This window comes from Suillus paluster (assembly GCF_016628075.1).
Source record: "Suillus paluster strain FC165 chromosome Unknown EDB91scaffold_41, whole genome shotgun sequence".
NCBI lineage: Eukaryota > Fungi > Basidiomycota > Agaricomycetes > Boletales > Suillaceae > Suillus > Suillus paluster.
Genome location: NW_024537601.1, coordinates 150,028 through 169,392, shown reverse-complemented (window position 1 = coordinate 169,392; position 19,365 = coordinate 150,028). Strand labels below are relative to the sequence as shown.

Below are 19,365 nucleotides of genomic sequence, written 5' to 3'. Positions count from 1 at the left end.
CGGTGTTGAACAAGCTTTCGCCCAAGAGCTGGCGTATGTCAGCGTTTCGATCTGAGCGTTGCGAGTCTTAGACTTACTTGAGGGACGTTTCCATGAATAGGGAAACTGAATTTTTCCTTACAGAAGCTCAACTGGAACGTGCATTTCTGCAGCTACACTTCCGCCAAGATTGATCGAGTCCGTGTAAGGCAGATGGCTTCTGGCCAAATGTCTGTAACGAGCTCCGGCTCAACATGGTGTTCTTATTTGACATTCATGTACCCTTCAGACTTTGCCTGGATCGTTGGAGCAGATAATGCTGGCTTTGGCTGAAGGGTATTGCCTCTATAGGCTGTGTCATCGCCTGTATGCATGAACAACTCAATATCAACTTCTGTCAGGTTTCAAAATCCAATATCTTCGCTGACTCCTACAGTCCTACCAGGATCGCGTCTAGTAACTTCAGCTCAAGGTTGGAGATACTGGGCAAGATCCAGGGATGGCGTGAATACAGGTCTGAATTAACACCGCCTCCAAACTGCACAGGCTGTGCTTTCTCAGCTCTGTATTGGTGATCTGAGATGAGAGAAGGTGATACGGATGGATGTGTACGTCTCGCGACTTGTTCGCCATGGGAATGGCAACCGACCTTGAAAATTCAAAGTCCTATACACTGGCCTGCCAAGCCTCACTTGATTCTCATCTGTGGTTGGAAGCTCCGATGGAAGAATGATCAGCACGTCAGTCTTGTCAGGCATTCTCTCCGATAAGGAGTCCTCGTGTGCAGGAGTCCTTCGAGGAAAGTTTAGATGTAAGGAACTGAGAAACCACGTAAGACCCTTGGCATACCCGTATAGCGCGTACGGTGTTGGTAAATTCCACACGTGTGACCCCATTGATGCATACCTGTGCAATATCTTAGGACTCCGGAGTCGCAACTTGGCGTCCCTGGACCACCTTGCAGGGCACACGAAAGTCATCCTCCGTCGGGACAAATCGCTTGTCAGTCATACGTAGCTGATAATCTAGCTGTGCAAGCGCGAACTATTGGAACCATTTCGCGGATCAGCGAATCGGATACTCTCTATCGATTGTCGGCACCTTGACTCTGTTCCGCCATAATAGCGGTCTGGTGGTGTACTAGGCCGCCCAGGCAGCATCGAAGACTAATCATCGTAGATAGGGACCATCTCTGCAAGCTCCAAAGCCGGATGGAAATCAGCGAATTCACATTCTGCACAGTAGATCGGACTAACTTCAATAATATGGATGGCTGATAATGAGACAGGGAGCCTGACAATCAAGGCGAAACGCGCTGGGCTCGGAGGTCACACCGATGTCACATGATGTGTCAGGTCACGGTTACGCTCTAGCATCACATAGGGCATCTACATCGACAATTGAATATGTTTCTCGTTCTTTCCCCTCGCTTTGCAGATTAAGCGACTCAAAACCGATACGCATTATTGAGCGGTAGTTTGGGAATCTCGACTTTTTGCTTTTCGTTCCCCGTTTACCCCGGCATGGCCCGCGGCTTCAAATCCCCTGCTGCTCAAGTACCACTGCCTAAAGTGTCATTTGTTGTCGTTCAGGATGATGATATCAATCAACCTGCTGGGGTGCACGACCTTCAAGCCAGATCTTACGGATGTATGCCACGTACATGCGCTGTCAAACCACTTTAGCTAACTACTTTGCAGACAATGACTTCGCCGAATTCTTGAAGCCGGATCATTACATTCGGCACATTGGTGAGCGTGTCCACGTGTAATAAAGATCTCCAGCTGATGTAACATAGAGCCTCTCGAGAAAGATCTCGCTATTCAGGTTGAATATGACATGGACGACCAAGGTGGGCACGTTCTTTCCTCTCCTTCGCCTTCTTAATATGTTGGAGCAGATCAGGAATGGCTTGACGCGGTGAACATTGAAAGGAAGAAGGATCAACTAAATGTGGTCTCGTACGAGACCTTTGAGATTATCATGGATCGCCTGGAGAAAGAGTACTTCGATTTGGTATGCCCTTCTGTACCATGTGTAGTCTCCTCTCATTTTGCCACTACACAGACCAAGAATATACCTAAATCTGATTATGCCATGCCTTCTGAGGATTCAACTTGCGCTATTTGTGACGATTCTGAGGGAGAAAATAGTAATGCTATTGTATTTTGCGACGGTTGCAACCTGGCTGTTCATCAAGGTATATGCCCTGTAACTTAGAAACGGCTTTTTTCACTCATGTATTAACAGATTGTTATGGAGTACCATACATACCTGAAGGCCAGTGGTTATGTCGCAAGTGCACGGTCTCGCCGGAGAATCCAGTGGTGAGCATGATATTGAAAGTGCATGCATTTTTGTTTTACCAATTGGTCTTCAGTCATGCATACTATGCCCCAACGAAGGGGGAGCGTTCAAACAAACGGTCTTCGGTGACTGGGCCCATCTTCTGTGTGCCATTTGGATACCCGAGACGCGGGTGGCAAACGAGGTATTCATGGAGCCTATCACCGGATCTGACAAAATTCCGAAGCAACGTTGGAAATTGGCGAGTTCCTGCGCCTCATGCTCGTCCAATTCATTGACCATCCATTCCAGAAATGTTCAATATGTGGCATTCGCGAGGGTGCATGCATTCAATGCACGAAGAACTCATGCTTCCTGGCCTTCCATACAACCTGCGCCCGTAAGGAAAGGTTACTCATGCCCATGAAGAGCTCGCAGGGATCTGAACCTGGGACACTGGCGTGCTATTGTGAGAAGCACCTTCCCGTATGCATTGCCGCCCCCTTCCTATTCAAACAACTCATCCTACTTTTTCCAGAAAGAACAGCAAGATGCTCGCCTCAAAGCTCTTGCACAAGATGGCCAGATGGCCAGTCCCAATTCCAAGCTGTCTAAGTCTGCCCGTGCATATGCCAAGACTTACAAGACCGGTCCACCGCTTGTGCCTCATATCATCGTCGAACGCATCTTGAATTACATCACCAAGGTCAATGTGCGCAAGAAAAACGAATTTGTATACATGGTGTGTAAATACTGGAGCTTGAAGCGTGAGGCGAGGCGAGGGGCACCACTGTTGAAGAGACTACATCTCGAACCATGGACAGCGTCAAACGCAGGAAAGGTGCAGACGGAAGAAGAGAAGACTGTGAAACTAGAGGTTCGTTTGCGTTTCTGTTCCTTCCGCAATAGCTGATATTCGTACAGCATTTGAAGCTTTTGCGCAAAGATCTTGAGTCTGTCCGCGATTTGACGCTACAAACTCGCAGGCGCGAGAGCCGGAAGCTTGCCCAGACTGAGAGCATCCAGAAAGTGCTCGAGATTGCACTTTTCCCTCACGAAACACCACTGCAGCTTGCATTTGAGAAGGTCCTTGCGTAAGCAGTGTTCCCATTCACTATATTGGATCATTTCCCTGATATCTCATCAGTCTTGATCGCCACGGTCTCTTCAAGCATCCCGTGTCGAGGACTGAGGTCCCTGACTACTATGACGTCGTGAAAAAGCCCATGACCTGGGATGCCATTGATGCGAAGCTCGACCGTCACGAGTACTGGGACCTCGAGGATTTCAAGGTGAGCCTTACTGGGGATAATTTTACCTTCCATTTAACATCTCGCAGAGTGACGTCGAGTTAGTGTTGTCTAATGCAATTTTGTACAACAAGCCTGGCACATCGTTTTACAAGACTGCTCAAAGAATGCAAATTAGCAGTCAACCCATCCTTCAGGAACTCACTCCCCTCGCCTATAGTCACTCGCCCCTCGCGACCCCTGACCCCTCCGACCCCTCCGTTCTCTCCCAGACGTCCATAGGAGATCTTGAGCCTTTGATAGAGACACTCCAGTTACTTACGTCAACTCAAGACATTCAGGATGACATCAATCTTATTCTTGACGCTGATCCCCTCTCGTCACTCTTCAGTTTCGAACTTCCACACATCAAGCCTCCACCGCCTCCTCCCCCAGCTCCATCTCCCCCGCCACCTGCCAAGCCCAAGGTGTCCAAAAAGAAGCGTCTGCTCAAGTCCAGTGAACCCGGTATTCTGGACTCCTCTCCAGGTTTCCGTGCCCCGCGAACCCGCCGAGCTCTTGCAGCAGCTGCAGCATTCGAGGCTGAGGCTGGCTTCGAACCCGAATCTCAATCTACCGCCGAATACGAAACTGGAACAACCCCTGCAACTGAGGCCGATCAGAGTGTATCTACTGAACCACCGAAGAAACGACGCCGGCAGAGCACAATGCCTGGACAAGCAGAAACGCCACCCATGGTCACGGATGTCGACAGTCAGGGGTTATTCAAAATGTTCGATGCAGGATGGATTTTACCGTCGGGACAGAGAAGGGGTGGACGCCAGCCTATGGAGAGGGCCCCGCTTCCACCGAAGAAAAAGAAGATGGGTAAGTCGATCTATTTTTCTGTCGTTTTAGCTGATTGTTGTCGTAAAGATCGTGGGACGTCAAGATTGTCTGTGTTCAGCACAAATGCATCGGAGAATCAGACTCTAGACGAGATTCCTGGACCTTCTGGTTTGTCTGTGGAAGAGAAAGCAGAGATGGATGTCGAGCCTGAGGGAACGTCTCAGGCGAGTGTTGTTCTTCCTGACATGGATGTACAGGCAGATTTGGGCCTTGGCATCAATGTGGAGACAGAAACATCTATAGTTGTCGATATCCCAGAGGAGCACCAGGAGGAAGGAACAGAGATACGACTGCAGCCAGAACCCGAACACGAACTAGAAGTTCAACCCCACCGACCGGAGGCCACAGAGTTGGAGGAGGAAGAGAGGGAGGAGACGCAATCAGAGTTAGAAGCACGGATAGCCAAGATCCCCATTCGACCAAACACGAAGATCAATGTCGAGAATGGGAAAATTGTCGTGGAGGAGCTGGACACGCCCAAACTTCGGCGGGAGAAAGCAAGGCAGCGGAAAGCGGAAAAGAAGGCGGCAGCGGCAGCAGCAGCAGCAGCGAGCGCAACTGTGCAAGGCGTTCCGACAGCCAAGCTCGAGACTCTTCAAGATGACGTATCTGAATTATCTGCTCTGAGCGAACTGGATAGCGATAGGGAAGATGATACTAATGAGAAGCCTACGACGCAGGGAAAGAAGACCACATCCAAGGCAGTAGTATCGCGTCAATTGCCAGCCATTCTCATTACCAAGGGACCGGCGCTTGTTACACCGGGCAAACGGTTAGAAGGTGGCACTCTTGGTACGTTGGATGATAGTCGCATGTACTCTCTTTTAACGAGTGTTCCTTGTCAGTTTGGGCCAAAGCAGGTCGGTCCCTAGATGAACCCTGACAGACCCGTGCTGATGTAACTTCACATTAGACACGTATCCATGGTGGCCCGGAGTTGTTTGGGAACAAGATGACGCAAAGATCCCAGAGGACGTCAGGAAGAAGAAGCCTCGAGCGGAGGATGGTACGCGTTATCTCGTACAATTTTGGGACACTACATCGTCATGGTACATCTTCCAAATTCAACAGTCGGAATTGGCTGATACTTATCTGAATAGGACATGGGCCCATTCGGGCAATGTGTTATTATTGGGTGAGGAACGTGGTAGGTGCTGACAGCATTTTGCGTCTGTCACCGCTGATTTGCCCCGTAGAGGTCGACACTGTTCTACTTGCGCCAAATTCTGCGTTCCAAAAGTGGAAATCACACAAGATTAAGAAACAATGTCAGGATGCCTTTCAGTAGGTGCTCTCTTCATCCCTCATCTATTTCACAAGAAAACGTTGCTTGCAGGCGCGCCATGGCAGAGATGGAAACAGCCGCAGATCTGGTTGCTCATGAAATAGAAGAAGTCACGACAGAGGTTTCAATATCTGGTTCCATCAAGGGGCAAGGTTCTGCCGATGTTGATATGGCTACGTCAGATGGGCTCATTAATGGGCCTATCATCCTCTGAGGCTGCTTTCCGTGCTTATATGCGTGCAGACGAATGTTCATGTATGCGAGGGCTAGCTGTATTAAATTTATTTCTTTGCCTATTCGATGCATTATCAAAGGTTGCTTGCTGTAAGTTGACGAAACGAAGGCCAAAAGATATTTTTGCGGGTTATCCTGAATTCACAGCCACACAGAGAAATTTCTTGGTGGTGGCGAAGAGTGACACTAAGTCCAAGCACATGAATGTGCTTCAAAAGACCGCTTGAAAACACGTTGGTTTATGTAACGGCCATGATTTCTTCTGATGGTCGCGGTCGCACTGTGGGTAAAGCAGGGTGAGACAGATACGAGAAATAGATGGTCAGGTACTTGCATAAACAGCTGTTTTGCACCTGTGGCGTAGTGAGGCCGGGTGAACTAAAGAATAAGAATGAGATCATACCGCGAGCACTGCAAGAGCTTTGAGGTTCCGGACTTCCCACAACCTTCAAAGCCACATTCGTTGAGAGACCTTTCACAATGTTGTTTCAGGCCATCTGCCATGAGCGTTGTCTCCCTTGAGCGGGTTATGTCACCATCTTTCTTGACGACGAAACAAGCAACTCACGGATCGCCCTCGAGCTGCTTGAGGCAGCGCGTGATCTGTTGCTTCTGGTACTTCCTGCTCCACTGACGCAGTTTTGGAAGGAGCACTTGTTTATCTTCCTCGCTGACGGAATTTGTGCCTTGCAGGGCAAGGAGGGTCGAGAGAAACTGACACATTTCTACGACGAACACAGGATCTGCTGGGTCTAGAGACATGGTGACCATGCGATGCGCTTGAGCCTTACAAATCGACGATCTAGCTGTGGTTAACAGAAACCTGGCAAAGTATGGCCTAGAAAACTATTCAATGGAGTGGGACACATGAGTCGAAGAGAGTTTACAGGTGAGTAACAGCATTGAGCATTCTCATGGGTACGTTGAATGCTGTATCTTGTGTATTGTAGGCATCCACAAGAGCAGGAAGATACTTGGCGCAAAATTCTCTGACAGAAGTTTATAATTCAGCCAAGAATCTGGGCAACTTGGCTGCTGAACGCACGAGTTGATTATGCTTTGGGATGGATTCCTTTGAAGCAAACCAAGCTAATGTAGTGCATATGAGAACGGCGGAGACGACAATGCTGCCAGTGAGATACGAACTTGTCGTTCGAGAGACAGCGAATTTTCCTGCTGATCGCCAGTCAGCCCGCAGTGCTCTGCCAGGGAATCCGCCGTGACGTTTAGCAGTGCTTGTAGATCAGCTTGCGTGCCAGAGACCCAGCTCATCTTGTAACTACTGCTGTGAAGACTTAGTAATTCAAGGGATGCTGCCAGGTAGAAAAAACTTAAGCGACAGTTAACGTTCAAGAGATGTCGGAAATTCTATGTACCTCGCAGAAGCTTCGTTTGCTCGAGCCTCGAGGTGCTCTGAATGCATCATGAAGTTCCTTTCGTGGGCATATGGGTCGCCATGGGCTCATGGCTAGCCATCGACTGCCCTTGGCGCACCTTGTGGTAAAGTAAATCGGGACCTTGATTGCATTGAGTTTGGTATGAATGCGTCCATAAGTATGAACGCAACTATCAGATGAACGTAAGTAAAATTGAAGAGATCCCCATGAACCGGGCCTTCTTCGCTGATTGCCGCAGCAGGAGTCCTTTCGTCGGGCCTTGAAAGAAGTACATAGTACACACCCTGGTCCTTCGGGCCTGCAGGCTCGAATACGGCGTAGCCATGCATACATCCAAGAGATCAGTAAATATTGCTGTACGTGCCTCAAGCGCTTTGTTTCAGGTCGTCTCCGAATCTGAAGTTCCGTTCAGTAGCCACTGCATGAAACGTTTCAGGATGAGTCATGATAAATAAGACTTCATTTCGCGTTCTCTAGGCTATGTAAGGCTAGGTCTGGTACGGTAAGCACTACCTATGGAACGTTCACTACAGCCTCCCTTGTCGGTCTTTCGGAAGTCGGTGTAATCACTGATATCAATTTGATCTTTTCGTTGATAGCTAAAAGTGCCCCGTGATAAACGACAGACAACTCTGAATCGGCACCGGTTCAACGTAACATCTATAAGTACTTCAAGTGAATTCCTGGAGCGCCGCTGTACGATTTCCGACAGCCATAACTCACCACCATCACGAGGCAAGGACTTTGAGTATGGTAACGGTGGGTCAGTGATCAATCAGCATCCCATCACTCTTTCTCCATTCGATTTGCATTGTGATGTCGGAACAAGAAGTCGTCGCTAGTCTCCGCTGGAATAACAATGTATCTGGTTCGTCAGCTCCTTTTGGCTGATTTTTGAACGAACCATCGTGCTGAACGTTGTTTCCAGTAGTGACCATTACCCTGATATGCTATGAGTACTGTCAGTGGCGTTCGTTAGCCTTGTTCACACTCACTGAGCACAATATTACCTAGTGTTTCTGTTCGAGAAAGAGGTACTAAAAGGCTTTTTGTCTGTTGGTCGACTACTCATTGTCATGATTGACGCAGGTCAAGTTTGTTTGGGTCAGCACTCAACCCTTTATTTGCAAAATGACACCAGTCCGGAGGACTAACAGTGATATAGAAAAGACAGTGGTCGCTGATGTCATGTCTTTACCTTGTGGTGAGCTCTACCCTGCCCAAGTGCTTCATGATTCATTTTCTGCCATGCCAGGTCCGATATCTCGGTCTTTCCCTCGCACTGTACGTCGTGGTTGTTGTGTCATTCAAACGGTACATTATGTTGACACTGACCATAGGCTTTGCGGCTGCTGTATGTAACGCTATGCTAACTGTACCATGATTGACTGACTAGCGTTAGGGGGAGGTCTGTTGTATATTTCTGAATTAGTGAGTGTATCGACGCTTGTTGTCTTTAGAGAGGTCTAGGTTAACATTTTGTTTAGCCGTACGTCACAAGTTCGTTTACAGCTATGTATAACATCTGTTGACCTCTGATCTAGCTGCGAGTATACTATCTTCAACCTGAATTGTGTTCGCTCATCATGCAATCGAAATAGGCTACGGTCTCGCCGTTTTGATGGAATGGGGTTTTTCTGTGTATTTTTGTTTTTCTGAAGGTAAATCATACTTTCTCGTATCTTATTACGCATAACCGATTTTACATCCAGTCATTCTGATCTGGCGTCTTTACGCGCTGTGCAACCAATCCAGGCTCCTACTTTATGTTCTAGTGGGGTTGTTCTTGCCTATTGTCGCCCTCTCGATAGGCATGGATATCTTTTTATATAGTCGGCGGGATGCGTTTTCGGGTGATTTTTTACTTGGAACGAATTGGCTGCAAGCTGACCCCGTCTCATCGCGTAGTAAAGGAAGTAATAACTCCAAACGCCAAGTACTGCGGACCCTCCTTCAATATGGGACCTATGCCTGCGATATATGCATCCATCCCTGTCGTATGCTATGACATTTTCTTAGTTGTTTTTGCAGCTGCCATCCTCGTGAATCACCTGAAAGAACGGAGAGAAAGCAAGATGAGGCCTAACACCTATGTACTCATGATCGTTCGATATCATGTTATATACTTTGTCCTGTAAGTTCCCTTTCACCTAGTGGGTTCTTTACAAGTGTTCACTGAATCTCGCTAGGAATTTGACAAACCAAATCTTATTGACGGTATTATGGGCCAACATTCCGGTATGATACTGCCATGATTCTACAGAGTTAGCTAACTCATACACGCACAGACGCCAGCGATGAGTCTCGCAGAGCTCTTCAATGATACCGCGCCATTCATTTTCGCACCGCGTCTGATCATTAGCATTTGGGATACGCACGCCAACGACAAGTGCGTGCATGTTAGTACGACATTCGCGGATTGTGTGTGTTGGACTTCGCCACCGCAGCACGAGATGTCTTGCGCATGATTTTAGCATGCTGCTTCCAAAATCAGGATGAAGGAAAGATCGAGGTGTGCAGGCGCGCTTCGATCAATCTCTAGTCGTGGCAGTGTTCCCTACTTTATAGGAGTAAGTAGTTCGGGGCCAATATTTGTTCACTATCTGATACCGTAGAGGTGCGACATAGCGTAATTTATTCTAGAGGACTCAATTTACTCATGGCTCATGACTGTACCCCTCCCTCTCGAGTGCTGCGTTCGTCTCTGTTCTCCCCTCCCGCTGGACCGGCCTGCACTGCGCTTTCAAGAGGGAGGAGGAGGTGCTGCTGCTTACTGTATGGAATGATCGTGTGACATGCACTCCGCTGGCCTACATCAGTGGGACATTTCGAACTATATAGTTCTACGTAGCAAGCCGAAGGGCAGTAGCAAAACCCCGCTACAGTAGTAGTCGAATGCCACAGAAGCTCGGGTAGCACGTCGTAGCAAATCAAGCTAAACCATTTGAAGTTAAAACTATAATTTTGACTGAACAAGTCCCGGAGCCAGTATGGAGGTTTTAGTCCTTTCAGCTACTAGTAGGGCTGCTCAATTCTAAAAAGTCGTTGTCGATGTCGACTTGAGCTTACGGTCACCTCTCGTAAATTACTTACGCAGACCCTAAACCTTTCCTAATTTGTCTACCACCGCGTCAGCTAAACCTTCGCATGAGAGAATTTCTGCACCTTGCTGCACTGATCCTCGTCCTAATCCTCGCTGTATAGAGACCTAAACCTTTCAATGAGTAGTTACAGATATTGCTAAACCTTGTCATGTAGTATTAGTTCCTGAACCCTTACATGTAGTAAATATTGTGCACTAAACCTTTCCCTAAATCAAAGTCTTTTGAACATTTCAAACATGCTTAGCTAGTACTTTTACTGAAGATACTGCATGAAAAATTGCTCAAATCACTCAAATCTTGCCCGAGCAAAACCGACACCTATGTAAGCACGCTGGCTTACCTGAGTTCCCATACTCAGTATATATACTGTCGCTGATACTGAAAGCTAAGCTTTCAGTATTCTACCTTTTGGTGTAACGGTTATGCGCGTGCGGCAGTCTGACCAACTTACATATACTGAAAGCTTAGGGTTTGCAGGAGGTCGGGCGTTCCAACCCGCTCCGGGTCAAATTCCAAGGTTCGCCCTTGGGGTGGCCATATGTACTCTCCCGTTTCGGATAGAAATTCCCACACAAACCACAGTGCCTCAGCGATTGGGAGCAGGACTGGTGGGGGGACAAAAAGATCTGATAACGTGGGAGGGTGTAAGCACGCTGGCTTACCTGAGTTCCCATACTCAGTATATATACTGTCGCTGATACTGAAAGCTAAGCTTTCAGTATTCTACCTTTTGGTGTAACGGTTATGCGCGTGCGGCAGTCAGACCAACTTACATATACTGAAAGCTTAGGGTTTGCAGGAGGTCGGGCGTTCCAACCCGCTCCGGGTCAAATTCCAAGGTTCGCCCTTGGGGTGGCCATATGTACTCTCCCGTTTCGGATAGAAATTCCCACACAAACCACAGTGCCTCAGCGATTGGGAGCAGGACTGGTGGGGGGGACAAAAGAGATCTGATAACGTGGGAGGGTGTAAGCACGCTGGCTTACCTGAGTTCCCATACTCAGTATATATACTGTCGCTGATACTGAAAGCTAAGCTTTCAGTATTCTACCTTTTGGTGTAACGGTTATGCGCGTGCGGCAGTCGGATAGAAATTCCCACACACACATGCCTCAGCGATTGGGAGCAGGACTGGTGGGGGACAAAAAGATCTGATAACGTGGGAGGGTGTAAGCACGCTGGCTTACCTGAGTTCCCATACTCAGTATATATACTGTCGCTGATACTGAAAGCTAGCTTTCAGTATTCTACCTTTTGGTGTAACGGTTATGCGCGTGCGGCAGTCTGACCAACTTACAACCAGTAGACTACATGTGTCATGAAAAGGTTTAGGAGGTTTAGATACTACATTGAAAGGTTTAGGCATGGCTCTAGACATTAAGGATTAGGACGAGGATACTCGCAGTGCGATAAGGTGCAGAAATTCTCTCATGCGAAGGTTTAGCTGACGCGGTGGTAGACAAATTAGGAAAGGTTTAGGGTCTGCGTAAGTAATTTACGAGAGGTGACCGTAAGCTCAAGTCGACATCGACAACGACTTTTTAGAATTGAGCAGCCCTACTGGCTGCTACTTGCTGTTACAGTCGATTCAAAAGAAGCGCTGTGCTACAAGTCACTTCGCTCGGCAGTGGGTTTCCTTATGTGCTCTTGCTCTGCCCTGGGAGCCGGACCGTCATTCATTCGGTGCAGTCAAGACCACTATATTCCCATAGATGTAAGAAAGAGTGCTTGGCTAATTGCCACTGTCTTCCTTGTTTCCCAGCTCAGAGCGCTCAGCGCTCAGCCGATGTTAGAAATCAGTTTACCGTACGGATGAGTGAGCTTAGTTCAAGGTTCTACTTGCTTGCCAAGGTCATATGAAAAGTTTCGGACCGGGGTGGGACTTCATTTCATGTTCTCCAGCCCATGCGGGCCAGCCCATTGCGGGGCTACTAGGTGGGACCCTTGCTATCTAGGACAAGAGGGTTGGACATGCAGAAATGCAACGGGCTATACCAGTGGCCTAGGGTGACCTTGTCAGTCGTGTGATGCTTATGACTTTTCCGTTGGGTGCTCACTATTGAGGACAGCGATTTGTAACCCCAACAGGAAGCACGGTGCCGTAAACTCGGTACGGTGTCGTACAATTGTCTTCTGACCGCCACAACCCCTACAATATGACGGAATTCTGTGCTCTATAAGTACTCTACGTCAGTGATCAGCGGCCCACCATTCACCCTTTGAATTCGCCATTTGATCTGCACACATTCATGTCGGAACAAGGAGATGTCTCTGCCCTCCGCTGGAATAATAGTATATCTGGTTCGTCAGTTCCGTTCAACCTGGTTGTGAACGGACCACCGTGCTAAACTTCATCGTTTTCCAGTAGCAATCATTACCCTGGTATCCTATGACTACAGTCAGTAGCTTTCATGAACCTTGTACTGCAGCTGAGCATTGGATTATCTAGTGCTGCAGTTTGAGAAAGAGGTAACGGAAAGCTTATTGCTATTGGTCGAGTCCTCATGATCATATTGTCGCAGGTCAAGTTTGTTTGGGTGAGTATTTAACCCCCGATCTGCAAAATGCTATCAAGCCTCGGAGACTGACTGGTTATCCAGAAAAGACAGAGGTCACTAATGACATATCTTTACCTCGCTGTGAGCTCCGCCTTACCAACGTGCTCCATAGTTTTTCACTTCGTTGTTCTGCCAGGTTCGATATTTTGGTCTTTTCCTTGCAATGTACGTCGCGGCGGTTGTGTCCTGCAGATGATACATTGTATATTGACACTGACCCTAGGCTTAGCGCCTTGTGTATGTGATGCGGTGCCAACTGAGCCATAATTAGCTGACTAGCAATAGGGGGAGGACTGGTGTATATGCCTGAATCAGTGAGTGTATCGATGCCTGCTATCTTTAAAGAGTTCTCGGCTGACATATTCTAGTCGTACGTTACTAGTTCTCTTTACGTCTAAGTCTCAACAGTCGTTGACCTCTTATTTAGCTGCGAGTATATCGTCTTCAACTGAGACTGGGTGTGCTCATAATGCAATTGAATAGGCTACCCTCTTATTGTTTTAACGGAATGGAGTTATTCTGCATATTCTTGCTTGGCTGAAGGTAAGTCACTCATTCTCGCATCCCAATATGCGTACTGATTTTGCATCCGCAGTCATTCTCATCTGGCGTCTTTACGCCCTGTCCGAACAGTCCAGGCTCCTACTTTATGGCCTACTGGGGTTGTTCCTACCTATAGTCGCGCTCTATATAGGGATGGATATATATTTATATAGTCGACCCTCAGCGTTCTCGGGTGAATTTCTATCTGGGTCTCGTTTATTGCAAGCTGACGTCTCGTTGCATAGTGGAAGAAACCATAATTCCGAACTTCGAGTACTGCGCGACTTCCTTTCACATGGGACCTATGATTGCGATCTCTGCTTCCATCCCCGTCATATGTTTCGATATTTTCCTGGTGGTTCTCGCAGCTGCCATCCTCGTGAAACACATAAAAGATCGGAGGGAAATGAGAATGAGACCCAACGCCTACGTTCTAATGATCGTGCGATATCATATCATGTATTTTGTCCTGTAAGTTCCCCTTCGTCTATTGGGTTCTCTGAAAGTATTTATCGAATCCCGCTAGAAATTTGGCAACTCAAATCTTCATAGCGCTATTATGGGACAACCTTTCGGTATGATCTCCCATGCCAGTGGATCTAGAGAGAGACCAGCTCTAACGCAGACACGCACAGACCCCAGTGTTCAGCCTCCTAGTGATGTTCAACGACACAGCACCAGTTATTATCGCACCCCGTCTGATCATCAGCATTTGGAATACGCATGCCAACGACAATTGCGTATATGTCGGTAGAACGTTCGAAGATTGTGTATGTTGGACCTCGCCACCGAGATCATTCGAGCAGTACGAGATGGGCTCCGGCGCAGAATGGTCCCAAAACCATGGTGAAGGAACAATTGAGGCGAGGTGTGGTTAAACCCCCTCAGACGGAGGTCCTGTGTAACGCTCGTCAAAAGCCGAGCGCACGGACTTAGTACCTAGCTACCAATATCCGTACGCATCATCAGCATCACTCACTCATTCTTAGTTATTCTTTGTGTTTCTTTTATCCCTACTTTACCCGAGTCTCTCCTTACCTATATAAGCTAGTTTACATAGTGTTGGAGGGACAGTTGATCCTTTCCCTCTCCGAGTAACAACGGTTTAGTTCTGACAGTTCTATCTGTGCTACGCCTAAGTTTACTCTACAAAGTCAACTTCTTGAGTGTGAATGTTTATCTAAATGCCACATATTTTTGAACTAGAATACTAAACTACCCATCTTCACCTTACTATGGCCGTCACTGAAGAGGATTGATCACCCTCTGACCTGTCAACCCTTCTCAAAACTACACATCTCCCAACCCCCCTTTTTCGATATCAATACTAGAAAAATGCCTACACATGCAGCAGGCAACCAGTCTCCTTGTGCCTTGACATTAATGAGTGCAGGAGCAGACAATGCCGGTGCCCTTGAACTTGGAGTTCAAAGCACCTGGACCCATGATGACAACGAAGTCTCCGGGGCAGATAGGAGTGAAAGCATAAACGCTGAGCCTCCCACAAGCCAACAGAGCGACCTCAGTGTTGCCTGGCCACGAATACCTAGTACCCTGTTAACCAGTAATGAGGGGAACGAACAAAATGTGCCACTTAATTCAGTTGACGACGAGAACTCAACTATCATGAGTCTGAGTCCCTTACTCAACAGCCTAGGCAAACACGCCTTCTCTCCCATTAGATATCCTGTTGTATTGCCAGATGAAAACATATATCATTCTGCACTGTTTGCACCCGAACCAGAATACTCAGAACGAATTCCCAGACTAACGAGTGTCTTCGATTGGTCAGACATGCCCGACAATGGAGATATTGGAGACGTACCCGAATTCCTTGTACTAGACCCCATTAAGAAATCTCTGACAGCTGGATCCTCCCCGAGAATTCCCACTGAAGCAAAAGGGAAATTAGTAGACTCCCTTGAAAAGAATGGACAAAATCCTCAGAATGCCCATCATGACTGGTTGGACCAATGGACAGAATTTGACGAAGGCATGGCTGACCTTAGCTGCCCAGGGACAGACAACCCAGACGAGTCCCTAAGACGCATATGGAACAATGATAACTGTCGCTTATCGATCCAAATGCAAAACATGTACCTGAGAAGATATTGTGAACAAGCAAAAACTAGACTCACCAAACAGACCGAGCTTATGAATGAGCTTCAGGATAGAGACCAAGAGCTTGAAAAGCTCATAATCCAAAGCCAGACCCGGGAAGAAGAAGCGCGAAAGCAACTCCTCGAAAGTCACAGAGCCCGACCACTAGTATCCAAGGCCCCTTGAATCAAATGACTAGCTCCCGAGCTCCAATGGCCCCACTTAAAACCAAAGGAGGTTTTAATCAGCCCGACGTTGGTAACTCACGTTACCAAAGAGCGTCCTCTGTCCTTCCCCCGAACAGCTCCGTCAAACGCGCTATGGGAGGACCACCAAGAGACGATCCAGAACCTAGCGATTCCGACCTGTCTTCAACTGATAACGACAAAGATGAAGTGTCATCCACAGAATCCGATTCTCACACTGATCCCCCTGTACGCCACAGTCAGAAACACTCCTGTGACCATCACTCAAAGTCCATTATCCCTGGTCCCATTGACAGTGACCCCGAATCCAACGGTCCTGGGCGACCAAACGACTTCAGTGTGGACTTCCTAGCCTTAGAGCCTGAATCCAACTAGTGCTGCCGTGGTCCGGTTTGGTCCGGTTCAGAGCGTCCTGGACGAGAACCAAGAACCGAACCATGGTCCGGTTCTGCAAAATTGTCGAACCCAGAACTGGACCATCAAAGACTTGAATAAACATATATCTGACATAGTCAAACAAATGTCAGAAGGCAAGAATATTGATAATTTGATTAGTTAGTACTTACCTTCAAAAATGCTAAAGATTGCCTGATTAACCTAGAGTGCAATTCCCGAAGACGACAGTCTGATGTTGAGGCCAATGTTGTCGAAGTTGAAGTTGAAGTTGACAAGGGTTCGGAACGGTTCGGGAAGGCCGAACCAAAATAGAACAGTCCGGGAATATGTAGAACCGAGAACTGCCTTCTGGTCTGGTTCTGGCTGATGCGAGAACTGCCTTCTGGTCTGGTTCTGGCTGATGCGAGAACTGTGGACCGAACCATGGAGAACTGGACCAAAAGTCTGGTTTGAACCGTGGTTCTGGACCGGACCGCAGCAGCGCTAAATCCGACCATGATAGTGACACCCCTGAGACAAAACACTTGAAGTGAGCGGCGAGACGCAAATACCACGCTAAGTTAAATCTACTTAAGTATCAGCAGAGCTTCATAAAGAACGAACCTCTGTTTACATACCATGGTGAAGCTAATGCAACGACCTTCAAAAAGTGGGTTAGAGAAGTCAGGGACTGGAAAGAACGAGCATGACTCACCATGAACCAATCATTGCACATGCTGGGAAAGTACCTCGGAGGGAAAGCCTATAGATTCTTTGAGAGAGACATCCTAGACCTACAAAAAAGATACTTGATGACTGAATTCTTCGAACAATTATTCGATTATGTCTTCCCACCTGATTTCTGCATGCAGCAGCAACAGAAATTCCTAGAGTGTCGACAAGATGGGAAACAAACTGTTTGAGACTATCTTCGACGACTCTGGGACCTTGCAGATACTGCTGGCGATGTCGACGAACGTGAGATGGTCCAACAATTCTGGACCAATTGTAAGCCTTACCTCAAGGCCTCTCTAGTAGATAAGGGCTACAAACCAAATACTGTCACTCTCGATGTCATTGAGAAGAAGGTGCTATGTACTGAACACGTGTTCTTGGAAAACACTAAAGACCCTAACATCCTCCTGGCTGTTAACCCGACTCTTGCCACCAGCTTCGCAAGTCATTATGCATGCAACAACCAAAATGACCGATGTGATGTACACAACTGAAAAATCGACCAGAGACCTCGGACCCAATTGATCACTGCGAACACCATCACCCCCCCTATACCTGACAGGAGGAATCACGGGAAGACTAACCTTAGAAATGACGCCCCACCTAGGAGGAATAGACCCCCAAATGATGCCCCTAAGAAGAACCTGGATCAATTGAGGCATCTCCATAATAACAATCAATGCTTTGAGTGTGAGCAGATGGGACATCTTGCCAAAGACTGCCTGAGAAGGCACTGACTACCTTACAAACCTACCTCAAAGGTGTCATCCCTAAGCGCAAACACTGTAGGTGTGACTGACACTGACATCCAGAACACTGCGATAGAAGAAGGAGTGGCCTATGGACTATATGGAATGGCCATTAGCCATGGAAGCGTGAATGACCTAGAATCCGCTAAGCAACTTGTAGCAGTTGAACACACCCTGGCAATCCTATGTATGGCTGTCCCTCTCCCCATGGACGAACTCCATGACCCGATCTTTGATCCCTACGGGCTCTACAGGTTCAACCTAGCAACACACGGTGGACCTGACACCTACCTTTTATCTGACAAGCACAACTATGATGACTACATCATCTACTGGGAGCAGATTTGTGACCCATCGTTTGATGTAGTCTCCTGGCTGATTGACCTGAAACTACATAATTACCCAGATCTCATTTGAACGAAAGTGTCGTTTCAACCTTCCTGGGGAGCCCAACCCTTGTTAACTGAGAATAGCCCCAGTACCATTGACAGTAATCCCAGTGAGTACAGTAAACACACCGCACCCATCGATCGCGAAACCCCGTGCGATTCCTCCAGTGGAGTTAGTGAATTGTTCTGTGCAGGTAACTCTAGTAAGAATGCGAACTTACCTGACATCTGTACCCTAGAACAACAGTCCACCCAACCTAAGTCCTCAACCAGAATCCTCCTGTGTTTGCTCGTGGTCATAGTCTTAATTAACAGCCGACCATGTCGGGCACTACTCGACTCAGGCTCACTGACCAACTTCATCTCATCTACCATTGTAGATCAGTTGAAACTTGATTATGAGCTTCTAGATAAACCAATACCATTGCAACTTGCGGTCTCAGGATCCTGTAGTGTCGTTAAAGCTAATACAACTGTTGAATTCACGTATCAAGATGTGAAGTGCCCACGCACTTTTGACATTGCTAACCTCAAAGCTTATGATGTCATCCTCGGGATCCCATTTCTCTATCAACACCAAGTATTAATTGGTTTCAATCCCTCAGAAATCAAAATATGTAGTCTCAACCCTCTACCCATCCGAGGGTCACAAACACAAGTCCTGGAACTAAAGGGCTTGGGCCCAAGCGTGGATCGGTTCGAATCATACTGACAAGAACTTCGTACTTACGCAAAAGACATATGCAAAGAAGCGGTCAAAGCCCCCTTACCGCCATTGCGCAAGATTAACCATGTAATTCCCCTTTTCAACGACAGTCAGGTTTACTCCTGGCGTCAGTCTCAATGCCCCAAAGTGCTACGCCCGCTGTGGAGAGCTAAATGAGAGGTGTATACTCGAACAGGTCAGTGGGAGTTCTTTAGTGGAACCAATGCGGTTCCCATGATAATGATGAAGAAAGCCACCAAAGATGGATCTCTACAACTGCGTACCGTGTTGGATACCCGTCAGCGAAACAAAAACACACGCAAACTTGCATCCCCATTACCTGATATCAACACCATACTACAGAACGTCTCCTCACACCCATTCTGATCCTTGCTTGATGGTAAGGACACATACAAGCAAATTCACATGGTACCTGATGACATCCCGAAGACATTATTCACTACCCCTGATGGCACAATGATTAGTCATGTTATGCAAATTGGTGATTGTAATGCAGGCGCGACCTACCAATCCCTGATGAATCATATCTTTGGCCCACACCTGGGCATATTCATGGATGT

The 19,365-nt window shown here is 47.5% G+C and overlaps 4 protein-coding genes across 4 annotated transcripts; 3 read left to right on the top strand and 1 right to left on the bottom strand.

Annotated features, from left to right (window-relative positions):
* Positions 1–1,357: 1,357 nt before the first annotated feature.
* On the top strand, positions 1,358–5,978 carry EDB91DRAFT_1143453 (uncharacterized protein). The gene is made up of 17 exons (XM_041319088.1): positions 1,358–1,629; positions 1,680–1,730; positions 1,778–1,831; positions 1,880–1,995; positions 2,047–2,179; positions 2,230–2,306; positions 2,360–2,527; positions 2,578–2,751; positions 2,804–3,142; positions 3,190–3,359; positions 3,413–3,557; positions 3,605–4,382; positions 4,431–5,195; positions 5,249–5,263; positions 5,317–5,452; positions 5,504–5,550; positions 5,600–5,978. The coding sequence occupies exons 1-17, from the start codon at positions 1,503–1,505 to the stop codon at positions 5,689–5,691; spliced, it is 3,387 nt and encodes a 1,128-aa protein (XP_041175411.1). The 5' UTR covers positions 1,358–1,502; the 3' UTR covers positions 5,692–5,978.
* EDB91DRAFT_543782 (uncharacterized protein) lies at positions 5,705–7,292 on the bottom strand. The gene is made up of 7 exons (XM_041327662.1): positions 7,069–7,292; positions 6,968–7,011; positions 6,810–6,911; positions 6,491–6,760; positions 6,326–6,439; positions 6,257–6,275; positions 5,705–6,202 (listed from the first exon to the last, which is right to left on the bottom strand). The coding sequence occupies exons 1-7, from the start codon at positions 7,192–7,194 to the stop codon at positions 6,134–6,136; spliced, it is 744 nt and encodes a 247-aa protein (XP_041175410.1). The 5' UTR covers positions 7,195–7,292; the 3' UTR covers positions 5,705–6,133.
* A 658-nt stretch (positions 7,293–7,950) lies between these two features.
* EDB91DRAFT_543961 (uncharacterized protein) lies at positions 7,951–9,885 on the top strand. Its single transcript, XM_041327663.1, has 13 exons — positions 7,951–8,187; positions 8,248–8,280; positions 8,334–8,353; positions 8,409–8,423; positions 8,485–8,523; positions 8,575–8,603; positions 8,660–8,673; positions 8,722–8,754; positions 8,921–8,980; positions 9,032–9,172; positions 9,228–9,453; positions 9,509–9,557; positions 9,608–9,885. Exons 1-13 carry the CDS (start codon positions 8,136–8,138, stop codon positions 9,785–9,787), a joined length of 891 nt encoding a protein of 296 aa, XP_041175409.1. The 5' UTR covers positions 7,951–8,135; the 3' UTR covers positions 9,788–9,885.
* Positions 9,886–12,588: 2,703 nt separating this feature from the next.
* EDB91DRAFT_543720 (uncharacterized protein) lies at positions 12,589–14,863 on the top strand. Its single transcript, XM_041327661.1, has 13 exons — positions 12,589–12,728; positions 12,789–12,821; positions 12,873–12,892; positions 12,946–12,960; positions 13,024–13,062; positions 13,118–13,146; positions 13,205–13,218; positions 13,267–13,299; positions 13,465–13,524; positions 13,577–13,717; positions 13,770–13,995; positions 14,051–14,099; positions 14,160–14,863. The coding sequence occupies exons 1-13, from the start codon at positions 12,689–12,691 to the stop codon at positions 14,400–14,402; spliced, it is 942 nt and encodes a 313-aa protein (XP_041175408.1). The 5' UTR covers positions 12,589–12,688; the 3' UTR covers positions 14,403–14,863.
* Positions 14,864–19,365: the final 4,502 nt, after the last annotated feature.

Excerpts from the sequence above, each read along its gene's own strand:
- EDB91DRAFT_543961 (XM_041327663.1), top strand. The coding sequence starts at position 8,136 with ATGTCGGAACAAGAAGTCGTCGCTAGTCTCCGCTGGAATAACAATGTA. Across the intron at positions 8,755-8,920 it reads GTATATTTCTGAATTAGTGA|GCTACGGTCTCGCCGTTTTG; the intron begins GTGTATCGACGC and ends CAATCGAAATAG. Across the intron at positions 9,558-9,607 it reads TATTATGGGCCAACATTCCG|ACGCCAGCGATGAGTCTCGC; the intron begins GTATGATACTGC and ends ATACACGCACAG.
- EDB91DRAFT_1143453 (XM_041319088.1), top strand. The coding sequence starts at position 1,503 with ATGGCCCGCGGCTTCAAATCCCCTGCTGCTCAAGTACCACTGCCTAAA. Across the intron at positions 2,307-2,359 it reads TCTCGCCGGAGAATCCAGTG|TCATGCATACTATGCCCCAA; the intron begins GTGAGCATGATA and ends ATTGGTCTTCAG. Across the intron at positions 2,528-2,577 it reads CGAAGCAACGTTGGAAATTG|AAATGTTCAATATGTGGCAT; the intron begins GCGAGTTCCTGC and ends CATCCATTCCAG.
- EDB91DRAFT_543720 (XM_041327661.1), top strand. The coding sequence starts at position 12,689 with ATGTCTCTGCCCTCCGCTGGAATAATAGTATATCTGGTTC. Across the intron at positions 13,063-13,117 it reads TGACATATCTTTACCTCGCT|GTTCGATATTTTGGTCTTTT; the intron begins GTGAGCTCCGCC and ends TTGTTCTGCCAG. Across the intron at positions 14,100-14,159 it reads TATTATGGGACAACCTTTCG|ACCCCAGTGTTCAGCCTCCT; the intron begins GTATGATCTCCC and ends AGACACGCACAG.
- EDB91DRAFT_543782 (XM_041327662.1), bottom strand. The coding sequence starts at position 7,194 with ATGAGCTGGGTCTCTGGCACGCAAGCTGATCTACAAGCACTGCTAAAC. Across the intron at positions 6,761-6,809 it reads CTCAATGCTGTTACTCACCT|GCCATACTTTGCCAGGTTTC; the intron begins GTAAACTCTCTT and ends ATAGTTTTCTAG. Across the intron at positions 6,440-6,490 it reads AAGCAGCTCGAGGGCGATCC|GGAGACAACGCTCATGGCAG; the intron begins GTGAGTTGCTTG and ends AACCCGCTCAAG.